The 13,166-nt window shown below is 36.3% G+C and overlaps 2 protein-coding genes across 5 annotated transcripts; one reads left to right on the forward strand and one right to left on the reverse strand.

Moving 5' to 3' along the window:
- Window positions 1-4,798: 4,798 nt before the first annotated feature.
- On the reverse strand, window positions 4,799-7,264 carry LOC147567064 (uncharacterized). The gene is made up of 5 exons (XM_086653682.1): window positions 6,955-7,264; window positions 6,513-6,693; window positions 6,333-6,434; window positions 6,118-6,267; window positions 4,799-5,171 (listed from the first exon to the last, which is right to left on the reverse strand). Exons 1-5 carry the CDS (start codon window positions 7,098-7,100, stop codon window positions 4,968-4,970), a joined length of 783 nt encoding a protein of 260 aa, XP_086509808.1. The 5' UTR covers window positions 7,101-7,264; the 3' UTR covers window positions 4,799-4,967.
- A 64-nt stretch (window positions 7,265-7,328) lies between these two features.
- Window positions 7,329-13,114, forward strand: LOC147567065 (tRNA modification GTPase). 4 transcript variants are annotated; one of them, XM_086653678.1, is made up of 11 exons: window positions 7,329-7,578; window positions 7,659-7,948; window positions 8,445-8,583; window positions 9,342-9,463; window positions 9,648-9,851; window positions 9,961-10,020; window positions 10,672-10,810; window positions 10,994-11,112; window positions 11,372-11,596; window positions 12,110-12,334; window positions 12,723-13,114. In XM_086653678.1, exons 1-10 carry the CDS (start codon window positions 7,407-7,409, stop codon window positions 12,302-12,304), a joined length of 1,665 nt encoding a protein of 554 aa, XP_086509804.1. In that variant the 5' UTR covers window positions 7,329-7,406; the 3' UTR covers window positions 12,305-12,334; window positions 12,723-13,114. The 4 variants fall into 4 exon arrangements, with proteins under 4 accessions (XP_086509804.1, XP_086509805.1, XP_086509806.1 ...); XM_086653679.1 differs by having other exon boundaries at window positions 12,729-13,114; XM_086653680.1 differs by having other exon boundaries at window positions 7,353-7,578; window positions 9,342-9,467; window positions 9,652-9,851.
- Window positions 13,115-13,166: the final 52 nt, after the last annotated feature.

The raw sequence follows: 13,166 nt of genomic DNA on the forward strand, positions 1-13,166 counted from the left end.
CATTGTGGTTCATTATGGTTAAACTGTATGCATCTATGCGTCTATTCTAATCGATTCGGTTGTTTGATACTGAACAGTGATATGTTGAAGTCAATACTCAGAAAGGGTTATCTTAGATAAGTAAGGTACCATTGTGGTTCATTAAAGACCCGAGCCGCTTCAGACTATCTTTGAGCTCCCTTCGAATTAGGTAAGTCGCCTTCATCGTGAAACTCATCTTCATTAGTGGAACTTGACTTGTGTAGCATTCTAACTTCGTACCTCTCTCTACTGGTCTTTCGGATCATGGAAACACTTGATTTAAGAAAATAAATGTTTTTCTTTTTGGTTGTTTAAAATAGTTTGTCATTTGCTCTTGAGAGGTCCTTCCTAGACGTGTCTATATCTTTTCATGGCATATTTACTTCCATTCCAATGAATTTTCTAAGCATGTGAAGGTTAGGTCATCTTCTCCATTGATTAAGTTTATGAATGTATTAAGCTCTATGTAAGTATTTTGTAAAGGATGTCATTTGTTCCGTTTTATTTACACAGTACATCTAAGTATTTGGCTGACACTCTACTACAAATTCATTAATATCGACAGATAGATAAACGGTTTGTATTGACATTTTTTTTTCATGAATTCGTTACTTAAGAATTCTCATATTCCTCTGGACAGGTGATTATTCATGTTCAGGATGCAGATAGGTACTGTATAAGTATCAGTTCTTCAATGGTTTTAGATATTGTTACAGTTTAACTGATGGCTTTACATATTACATTCTATTATTGTTATTGTTGCAGATAAAGAGGAGCCAACGTGCATTTATAAATCTGGCTATTAGTATTATTCTTCGCGGGCGTGGTGGACATGGTGTACCGCAGCTAGCAGCGGCGGATCTACCTTGGGCCTAGGGGGTCTATAGACCCCCCTCAACATTCATTTATAAATAGTATACAATATAATAATTTAAAAAATAAAAATTACTTTACCATTATAACTGCAGTTGCCTTCCTGTTGTGACCATTACATGACGCTGGCTTAGTGGTGATCAAATGCTAAGTTATATGGAGGTCATGAGTTCGAGAAACAACACCGTTATCTTATTTAGGTTTTTTTTATGTTTTGGTTGAAATTTCAAAATAGTTTTAGGTTTTCCGATTAGTTCATATGAATTTCAAATTTAGTGCAGAGTATTTCATAATATGTTTGAGTTAATTCTCAAACCATTATTTCCTTTTTAGCAAAAATTTGTTCCATAAATCATAACTACATATTAAGAAATTCTAAAATCTAAAGCAATTAGATGTATTATATTCAATTATTTTCTTTCCCTGAACACAAAAATAGCCGAAAAAATTGAGAGACATCTGTAATTCAGTCACCAAAAATTCAACCTTATATGTTCTTCACTCTTTGAAATCAGTATTGAATCATGAGGATATAGTTAATATATTTGTTTTTATTTCTAATTTATGTACTTACTTTATGAAGTATAAAAATGTGAAATATGTCTAAAATGTTTAAATTTCAAATCTCTTAATATCGATTATTTGTAAGCGTGTCAATGGATATCCGGATATTCGACATCCGATCCGCATCTGTATTCGATTTTAAAAAAGGCCGCGACTTTGGGGAATAAAAAAATCTTTGGGGAATAAAAATTCTCTACAAAATTGGTCAACCGAGATTGACTTTTTTTTTTATATCTATTTGTTGTTATAGGGCTCCCAATTTTAGAGTTAAACAAAACTAAACTTTTAGAAGATCCTATAAACGAATTTAGAAAGAACTTTTATAAATTTAAGCAAAATCTTTCTAGGGTTCTAAACCCTAAACTCTTTCAAAGTTTCTTCTTTTCTTCATCTTATTTTTCAAAGCTTTGTTTTCTTCTAATTACTAAACCCTAAAAACATAGGAGAACAACCTAATATGTTTAGAAGTGAATATGTTTTAGGGTTTCAAAATTAATTGATTTTTAGGGTTTATAATGTGTTTATCTTGGGGGGGATTAATGGAGGAAGAAACTTGTTTCGGACATCCCATGGAAGATGTATTAAGAACTTCAAAATATTTTGTTTGATGATTTATAGGGTTTAGAATGTTTTTTTCCTCTTTATCTCTCTAACTTTGTTGTTGATTTTAGAGAAATAAGGTTAGTATGTATTTGAGATTTGGGGAAATAAGTAAGAGAAGGAAAAAAGATGAGATGAATAAGTTTTTTTTTCGGAGAATAAGAAAAAAGAGGGGAAGGAGAAAGAGGTGTAAGTTATAAAAAAAAAATTGTGTTCCCCATAAAAACATATTCCCTAGAGATTTCACAAAGAAATATGGATTCTCCGGAGATTTTTCTTTATTCCCTAAAGCCGCGGCCTTAAAAAAATATTTGAAATTTCGGATATCGGATACGGATTCGAATATTCCTTATCGAATATCTGCTTATCGGATACGGATACACTAGTATTCGATCCGATAAATATCCGTATCCGATAAGTAATATAAAAAAATAAAAAAAATTGAATTTATTCATAATAATATATAAAATGTATGGTTGAGATTTATTATTTAGATCTAATGGTTAAAAATTAAAAAAAAAAAAATTGAAATTTTGTTAAAGTTTCGAATATCGGATATTCCGTTAATATTATCGGATTCGGAAATTGATTTATAATATACGTCGGATAATTATCGGATACGGATAGATAGCTTATCGGATTCGGATACGGATATGCCTATATCTAGGGCTGGGAAAACGGTCCGAAACCCCGCAATCCGGCCCGAACCGTGAGAGACCGATGACCGAAGCCAACCCGAGCCGGGCTTACCTGGCTCGATGGCTCGGGCTTATAGGGTCGGGACTCGGACAGACTCTCAATTCCGAGTTTCGGCCCGAAAAGCCCGTCCGAGCCCGATTAAGAGCCCGATTGAAGAGCCCGATAGGTTGCCCGTTTGAATAGTCTGAAAGAGAGCCCGACACTAAGCCCGACAAGATCCGCGTGTTTTTATTTAATCCAACGGCTGAGATTAAATAATATCTCAGGCGTTGGATTAAATCCAACACGGCTATAAAAACCCCATTTTTTCCAAAACGAACCCTAATCTACCACCGCCCTCTCCCTCTTTCCGCCTCTCTCTCTCTCTCTCTCTCTCTCTCTCTCTCTTTCCGCCTCTCTCTCTCTCTCTCTTTTCCAGAACGAACCCTAGAGGAGAAACATCACGTGGATTTGAAGAAGCAAATACCCGTTTCAGAAGAAGCAAATACCCGTTTCAGATTTATTTGAGGAGCCATTAATTCCTTCATCAATGGAGCGAGAACTCGAACTTGGGTTTGAGTTAGATTCATTCTTAATGGATGATTTTGGGCAAGTTTTCGACGATTTTGGAGAGTGGGATGATCTCCAATTATGTGGATTTGAAGAAGAACAACAAAATGATCTTTTAAACCTAGACTTTGATTTCAAAGTTGATGATTTTGATTTCAAAACTGAAGAACTAGGTTGGATGGATGAGCCTATGAATCCCATAAGTTTTGCAGCATAGAAATTTCATATTATTTATTAATTAGTATTCTCAAGTAATATTAGTTTAAATTTCATGAGTTTATGTAAAATTTTAAGAACTGATATAATCACAGTTCTTGAGATTTGAAGGTTTTGTTGAGGATGTTGTTTTTATTTAATTTGTTATAGTTGTTGAGTTGAGAAATGTGGAAAGATAAAAGTGTGTAAATTTGGGTTTTTTTGTGCTATTAGAGTCGTCCCAAATGTTACAACTTTTTGTTATTAGTATGGATCTTTTGAAAATTATGTAATTTTGTGTATGATATATCATATATATAAAATGGTATTTTAGTTAATTATTTGTTTTTATATTAAAGAATTGTTTTTTTTTTAATATTTTTTAAGTCCCCAAAACCCGAGCCTGTTGGAACCCGCTCGGGCAGCCGGGCTCGGACGGGCTACGGGCACTTAAAATGAGTGTTTCGTCCGGTCCGATCCGCCCGACTCCCTACCGCGGGCTCTGCTTATCCGAGCCCGATCTGTCGAGTCCGGCACATTGTAGTCCGAGCCCGTCCGCGCGATTCTAACCCCTGCCTATATCAGATCCGATAAGCTACCGTTTACAGGCCTAATTGTTTGTGGCTATCAATTTTATCAATAAAAATATTTATTATTAGCTTAAGTTTGTGAAGTTGTAATTTTTCAAAGAAGTTGTAATTTTCTAAAGTTGTAATTGTTCGAATTGAAGTGGTAATTAATATTTTAGACCCCCTCAAAGTAAATCCTGGATACGCCACTCGCTGCTAGGAAGTCTAAATAAAATATTATAATAAATAAATACTTGTTTGATGGTTATTTTTTTGTTGAAAGTGTTTGATAATGGAAATGTTGTTTGATGCTTCTACGGGAAATGCAGATGGATTCACTTCGAGATCAAGTTTAGGAATGTTAGGAAGAGAAAACACCCACTGCTTCTTGTACATTGAGAAAGTTATGCAAGATAAATGAAATTGTATTGTTTTTCTTATTCTGCATACACTTGCACCATGAATGATGTACTACGTTTGACTTTTTTTAAATATCGACTTATATGTTCCTTCTTAAAGTTCAAACAATCTGTTACAAGATTGTTGGTTTATCTTGATATTAATCTTTTGTGTGGAATCTTACATTTATGGGTAAAATTTGTTCATGTTAATTAAAGAAGTTCAAACAATCTGTTACAAGATTGTTGTTTATTTTGATATTAATCTTTTGTATCGAATCTTTTTTTTTTTTTTGTTGAAACTATCGAATCTTAAATTTATGGGTAAAATTTGTTCATGACAATTTAATGTTAGGCTTGATTTCTTACTAATTTTGTTGAAGGTGATCGATAAATTTGTCCGTGCCCTTGGGAAATCAAGCCTGTCAACACAGGTTTGAACAACCAAAAGAGAAAAGTCTGTCAACACATAAAATACCAAGTCTGTAACATTCATTCTTTAAGTCAGGCAATCCACATGCATATTGGCAGCAGTAGTAGCACCAACACCCAGTGTTGTATCTTGGTCTCCCCTCATTTGGAGAATCTCACCCATACACCGTATTATAGATTTCCCAATCAGTGCCAAATTAAACTCCTCAGCCAAAAACTTACGGGAACAACGCTTGCCTTTGTACTGTTTGTCTAACATTTTAGCCAAATCCTACAGTTACAAAATCATATCATCAGTATGACACAACTTAACAAATCATTAAAAACAATTTGTACAAAATATAGTACATGGAATGATAGAGATGGCAATCGAAGCAGATTATAAGGCAATTAAATGATGTCCATGACACAAGGCAATGACAGATATAAATATAAACATGATACAAGGCAATAAATGATGTGCATGATATAAGGCAATGATAGATATAAAAAGTAATTATGACAGAAATCGGGCAACTCGATTTGCCCTCTTTTGATAAGTTACACTTCTATTAGGGTGGGTCACAAGGTGTCATCTAATCTGCCTATTGGTCTTTTGATCTAACGTGATGAGCCAAAAATGGAGGTGCAACTGGCATTATCCAGATGGATTGTATATGGACTTACGATCAATGTATAGGGTTTTCTATATAGTTATGCAGATGAATGGTATTTCTATACTTGTACTTTGTTACGGTCATTCGGTATAACTTTCCTTCACTATTTTTTATCAGATTCATGGGTCAAGAGTTTGGTTCCGAAGTTATTAAAAACTAGGAGCTTCACAATGAAAAAGGCCAACGCACCCTAACACCATGGGTCAAGAGTTTGGTTCCGAAGTTATTAGAAACTAGGAGCTTCACATTGAAAAAGCCCAAAGGAGGCTGACACCATGGCCAAGAGTTTGATTTCGAAGTTACTACAAACTAGGAGCTTAACAGAATTTGGGGACAGGGGGAGGGGGGGCTTCTTGGCCCCTTCGACCAAGATTGATTTGTTTGTGTGTTCCAATAGAAAACCCTATTACCCATTCCTGATCACAACACCGTCACATTACCCATCATCAAACTCTGGAACAATTCGATGTTGCTATTTTGTATCACCCCACACTATAATTCGGAAAACCTAGCAATTAAATTAGGAAAATCATTAGAAACAATCTGTTATACTTCGATTACCTCGTACTCATCATCTTTAATGTCTCCCAAATCCATCTTCTCCAAAGTAGGAATTAAATCGTCGTCAATAAATCCAAGGAGGTAAGATCTATCAAGTTTACGGACCGAGATATCCTCCCTCATCTTGTTAACCACGTTGTCCATGCCCAACTGTTCATACATGTAAAATTTAGGGCAAACAGAGATGGAGTTAAGTTGTAGAGATAGAGGTTTACCTTATATAATTTTCCCAAATTCAATGTCCATTCACGATCATATGTTTCCTTGAGATATTTATCGAATGCCCGACTGTCCTTGACCAATTCACCAATCACCTTCTAAAGAACCATAAAAGCATGTTAATACAATAACAGATGGATTGATTACCTCGTAATACAGGTTTAGAAATTAATTACCTTGAAGAGGTTAAATTCCACTAGTATGTCACTGGTGTTACTTGTGGCCAGTGAGTTATGATAAAAATAATCCTCAAGGATCCTTTGTAGCTCTACAAAATAAGTGAAGTTCAGAGGATCTTCCGTTCTTTTTTCATAAGAAAGGCCCTTCCAGTAATCGATATGGTTTTGGATCTTTTTCCTGAAGAAAAAGAACAATAAGTAGAGAGTTCAACAACAAGCCTCATCATCCTATAGAGGTGAGACCAAATATTTATAGGTCCGGTTTTAGGGTTTCTTATCTCTGCATCAAGATTTTCGGTATTTGAGTAACAAACAGTTCTAATTACTCTAACCTATAACTTCAACAAATCAAATTGAAGACTGGTAAGAAGTAAAATTCTAACAAATCTCACAAGAAAAAAATAAAGTATATAGATGAAACCGAACAGATCCTCGATACCTGATTTCCTTCAGATCATCAAGAGAATACAGCTTCCGATTATCTTTTTCCTCCTCCGTTTCGTATTCAGAATCTTCCTCCTCCGTTTGTTTTTCTAGTTTTTCCTTTTTTGGATCCGGTGGATTGCACAAACCCCCATCCTCCATGTTTTTCTCTTTCTTTTCTGTCTAGGGTTTGAGAGATTGCAACATGGATATTTTTGTTTTTTTTTTTTTGGTTAATCTTTGGCAAGAAAATTACTCCATTTTTACTCGGGATGATGTCACTTTCTAGCCCGCCTCAACGTGACATTTTGGACCTACCCATGATGGACTTGCCCGTTAGCCCGCCCCATGATATTTGTAGTGTTTGCCCCCCCCCCCCCCGGCCCCCCCACCCCACCCCACCCCACCTCACCAAATAGATAGTATATCACTCTTCAGTCTTCTCTTTCTCTCTCTTTCTGTAGTGTAATGGCGCTTCTGAGCTTTCGTAATTTCTACTGCTATTACAACTTCTTTTCAAGACCATCACTCAAAACATCTCTCTTGCCTCACTCTCGGAACCCTAAAAACATCTCCTTTTTATTCACTTCCTCCCCCAAACCCCAATCTCAAACCTTAAACCCTCATTATTCTCCCAAAGGTTTCTCCTTTTTCACTCTTCCTCTTGCTAAAACTATAATCATTTGTTTACTTCTTTTACTGATTTTATTGTTGTTGCAGAAAAATCCCTAGTTCTTCCAAAAGATGAACGTTTTGGTTCAAATTCAGTTAATGATGAACCAACAACAGAGAATTCTAGCACAATTGCCGCCATTGTTACTTCAGTGGGAGGTCGTCCTGGAGCAGTTGGGATTGTTCGGTTGTCAGGTCCTATGGCTGTGAGTATCGCTTCTCGTGTTTTTAAGCCTTCCAGAAGGAAGAAAACTTCTAGCTTTGTTAAATGGCGACCTAAAAGCCATTTGGTGGAGTACGGTTTGGTTTCAGACCTTCGAGGAAACGTCGTCGATGAGGTATAACTCTCTCTCTCTCTATATATATATAAAAAGAAGGGAAATGCTAAAGTTACAAAAGATTTTGACAAAAGATTTTGACAAAAGATAGTTCCCAGCTGATGTGGCGGTTGTGGTTTGAAACTTTGACCAAATCTAGGTCGTTGAGAGATGAATATCACAACCGCCACATCAGCTGGGAACTTTCTTTTGTCAAAATCTTTTGTAACTCTAGCATCTCCCTAAAAAGAAATCATCAACTTTTATCTGAATTTAGTTATGAGTAGTTCTTTCAATGCAATTTAGAAAGTTTGAAGCTCCTTCATTTGGAAATGCATTTGTTGTTTGAACAACAATTATGCTCACAAATACTAGCTTCTTTGTGCTATGTAAATTCTAACTAAGACAAAAATATGCTTACTTTTTCTTTGTTTTCATATTTCCTTGGTGCTAATGGTGTACCTGTTAAGTGGGTTAGTGGGTAATTAGTGATATTGCTATTTTTTTGTTTTCAAAGGTTTTAGCAGTGCCCATGTTGGCACCAAGATCTTACACTAGAGAAGATGTGGTGGAGCTCCAATGCCATGGGAGCGACGTTTGTCTGCACCGAGTTTTAAGAGCTTGTTTAGAAGCTGGTGCAAGACTTGCAGAACCAGGTCCTATTCGTCTCTACGTCTCTCTCTCTCTCACACACACACACACACACACACACTCCACATGTATGAAACACACATACACACACACTCACACACACACTCTCGTTCATGGTGAACGAGATAAGAACTCTAGAATAGAGGTTGAAACACTGTCTTCGTCATTACTTTTCACTTGGTATGCTTTGAATGTATACAAACATTTGTGGGCCAAGTCATTATTCAGCATTAGGTTGTTTAGGTGCAACTTGACTGTCTAGTTTGTATTTTTCGTGAACCAGTATGTTTTTGTAAAAGCGGGTTAATAGATTATCTTTTAAAGTGATTATAATGTTCACACTTCTGCCAAATTTCATGTCGTACAAAAAAGTGGTGGTTCATATGGTTGCACATAAAGAGGCAATATCAAAGCTCAATACAGACCTTGAAAATTTGCGACGTATACCAAGCAAGACTGCTTAGGCAGCACATTAGGATTTCTTACTGTACTGTTACGATATAGATCTTAGTTAACCGTGGATCTCTCAAGGAGTGTGGGTTATATTTCGGGGAAACTTGTACAGTTAGAAGTCGGGAAATCTGACTTTTCTTCAAGTAGTAGCCATGATTAAAGAGGATTGACCAACTTCGGTTTTAACGTTGAAGTGTTCAGGATTTAGTGGCAACTAAAACATAAGATATTTAAATGTGGTATTCATTAAAATTTTGGAGACCTCTTGATATAGTTATGCTAATGTTACATATATCTTGTCTATTATCAGGCGAGTTCACTCTCCGTGCTTTCCTAAATGGACGCTTAGACCTCTCTCAAGCTGAAAATATCGAAAAACTGATTTCATCAAAGTCTGTGGCTGCTGCAGATGCAGCATTGGCAGGGATTCAGGCATGTTTTACATTTTCCGAACTTTAGGCGGATTAAGCGTTGTATAGTAGATATTTTCTTTTACCCGAATTTACATGCTTCACAATTTCGAGGTCCTTGTGAGTTTGTGATTAACTATTCAATAGCTTAAGTTTGAACAAAATGTCTGACCAGTAATCCTGGTTTCACATGTTTTCTTCTATAGGGAGGTTTTTCTGCTCTAGTAAAATCACTGAGGACACAATGCATTGAGTTGCTTGCTGAGATTGAAGCTCGTCTGGATTTTGATGATGAGATGCCACCACTTAGTTCCCAGTTATTAATGGATACAATACATTCAATGTCGAAAAATGTGGAGGAAGCTTTGGAAACTGCTAATTATGATAAACTCCTAAACTCTGGATTACAGGTATTTTCTTTCCTTCAGTTGGATGTCTGGTATCTATAATTTATCCACTTCATTGTTTATACCCTTTCATTCAAAGGCTCATTATTTTGTTCTTATATCTTCCCTGCAGATAGCAATTGTTGGTCGGCCAAATGTTGGAAAATCAAGCCTCCTAAATGCGTGGAGCAAAGTAGGTTAAAGTTGTTTTCCTAGCTATTACTTTTACTAAATATTTTATGTTTATTCGTGGGATCCATATTAACTATTCCTTATTGTTTATCTGCGGCAAAATAAATGCCTACAGGAAAGTTTCAATTGATAATTTGACATAATCTATTTCTTTTAGAATTTACAAGCAATTCAGTGATATGCTGTAAAAAAGAAGTAATTTTAACTGTGTTTATACAAAACCGCCTATCAAGTACTAAAGGACGGGAGACAAAGTTTCGGGCCTTATTTTAGCATGGGTATTGTTTAATTCCAATTCTAAGAGGGCATCACAATGTGCGAAAACTCCTTTAACCAAAATCAGTTAGTTTCTTTAACTGTGATCCTCATAGGAATATCTAAGTCTTGATTCCTATTACTGTTTCTTGAACATTTAGCTTGTTTGAACAGAAGTATTGTTTTTTCTCTTGCCTTCCAAGATAAGTTGAATAATAGTACAAAGTGCTTCCCTTCGGAGACCTTGAACTGGACTGAACATTTTCCATTTTCATGCCTCAGCAAGCTGACTCTTTCTCTTACTTCATTTCTGTCCATAATGGTCTATGACATTATAGAGTGATCTTCATGGGTCGGTGTCAGCTTACAGTATGCTATATTTCTTTGTAGCAAGCAGAGTGAAAGAGCAATAGTTACAGAAATTGCAGGAACCACGAGAGATGTGGTGGAAGCCAGTGTCACAGTTCATGGCATCCCTGTGACCCTCCTTGATACTGCAGGTATCAGGGAAACTGATGATGTTGTCGAAAAAATTGGTAAGATTGTTTTTCTTTTTGAAATTTCTAAATTGTTAGTGGAATAGTGACAAATGACATACGGAGCTTGAAAAAGAAAAATAACAATTCTAGGCAGTACTAGTAGTCAAATAAAAATGTAAAGAGAAAACTATTAGTGCTCAATAATTCGGGAGTCCTTATTTCCCATTGTTTTCTCCCTAGGTGTACAAAGGTCGGAAACAGTTGCCATGGGTGCCGATGTTATTGTAATGACTGTTAGTGCTCGTGAAGGGTGGACCCTTGATGATACCAAACTTCTTGAGCGCATTCAAATCAATCAGGTTCGAATTAATGACGTCTTTTTTACACTTAAACGAGAAGGAAGAAAATGGTAGGCAGGTTATAAGGAAGTTCGATTTGAATATACTTGAACCATGTCTAGGTTTGGCTTATTGCCAATTTACAGCACTCCCAAACCAGTGCTCTTACCATAATCATCGAATCATCTAAAGAGTGTCCTACTGTTTGAAATGGATTATATAATAGGCATCAGTCATGGGTAAAAATGTCATCTCTCTCTTTTTGTATTTGGATTTGCAGAAATCAATGGGTACTCCTGCACCAATGATCCTTGTAATAAACAAAATAGACTGTGCTCTTTCTGCATATACAGAAGCATTCAGGAGGAAAGAAAACCTTTTCAATAAGCATGTTCTTACATGCGCGGTTACTGGTCAAGGAATACCGGAGTTGGAGTCGGCAATACTTGAGATCATGGGCCTTGACCGGATCCCAGCAGGGGGGCGCCGATGGGCTGTAAACCAGGTTAGCTACCTTCACATACATATTGTGTTTATCTTCTTTTATACTTTTATTTCCTTAAGTCTGTTCTCATCTTTCTTTTTATTTTCTGCTATCCAAGCCAGTGTTCAAAAATTTGGTTGCTGTAACGGTCATAAAGGTCACTGTTTTGCCTCATGGTGCTGTTATAACCCTTTTAACAGGACGACGTGTTTTGGCCGTTAGTGACCAATGAAAAACAAAAAATTTAAAAGGACGAGCTGTTAAAAGGGATACTTTTTTTAGCATTTTAACATTTTCAAGTCCCCCCCCCCTTTTGACTGTTTTCGACACCCCTTCCTGAAAAGATTCTGTTGTGTTTTACCGTAAGGCCGATTGAAATAATTTTGCCTTTTCAGAAGAAAAAAGGATCTTTGTGAAAGCTGTAAGTTTCCATGGTATGGTTCTTTGAACATGAGTGGTATTACTTTTATTGTCCTTATGGGGGAGAGATTTAAAAGCCACTAATTTTTATGAATTTGTTGCTGATAAAATCAGAGACAATGCGAGCAACTTGTTCGAACCAAGGAAGCTCTGATGAGATTGAAATCATCGATAGAGGAGGAGTTGCCGTTGGATTTTTGGACAATTGATTTAAGGGAAGCGGCATTGGCACTTGCACAGATAAGTGGAGAAGATGTATCTGAAGAAGTCTTATCCAACATATTTGGCAAGTTTTGCATCGGTAAATGAAGTCCTTTTCATTCGGCGATTATCCATCAGGTATACTAACATTTTTTGTCCTTAACGACTAATTGACGTAACACCTGATTCAATATCAGCCAGACCCACTATAGCTTAGTTCCATATGACCGTTTTCTCTGGAATCGGCTCACACCAGACCACTTCAGGCTTCTCGACTTGATCAATCTAGACGCCGAACTCACACAAAAGGCCCAACTCGGTATTAGTTAGTGGAATTAAGGGTCTTGGACATGAAACTTCCTTTTTACATCCCTAATTTTAGCAAAATGTGTCCCATCGCAACCTTAAAAATTGAAGTTGAAGAAACTTGGCCATTAGTTCTTCATTTCTGTCAAATTTGTATACCCACCAGTACCAGTAATAACACCAGAGTTCAATTACTAAGCTCAATCATTTTTGGTGACAGGGAAAGTGAAAGAGGAAGATCAGCAGATGCATCATTCTGAAATCCCATCATTAAACGAAGATAGGTAATCTATCCGACAGCTAAGAATTACCGATGAAGCTAAGAAATTTAGTGGACTGTATGTATTGATCGATCCTGCATAAAAGGATGGAGGAGAGAGAAAGATTAATGATGGCTGCAGTGTTCTGTTGAAGAGAAGTGGCTGCTGTATGGGTTGTGGACACTCCATCCAGATTCTGTTTTGTTGTTTCTTCTCCATTTTCTTCCTTTAGAGTTAAAGGGGTTAAAGTTAAGAGTACATCCCTTATTGTAATACTTTGATAAGTAAATACTGTTATACTAGTTTTCAGATAATTGTTATGGGTCAACATTCCAACCAGGTTATGCTAAAATTGTTCTTGCTTTGTTACCGAAAGGTTGCCTGGTTTAGAAAAGATTTTTCTC

This window comes from Eschscholzia californica, unplaced genomic scaffold (genome assembly GCF_041429995.1).
Source record: "Eschscholzia californica isolate CP2 unplaced genomic scaffold, dmEscCali1.0.p SCAF_1, whole genome shotgun sequence".
Lineage (NCBI taxonomy): Eukaryota > Viridiplantae > Streptophyta > Magnoliopsida > Ranunculales > Papaveraceae > Eschscholzia > Eschscholzia californica.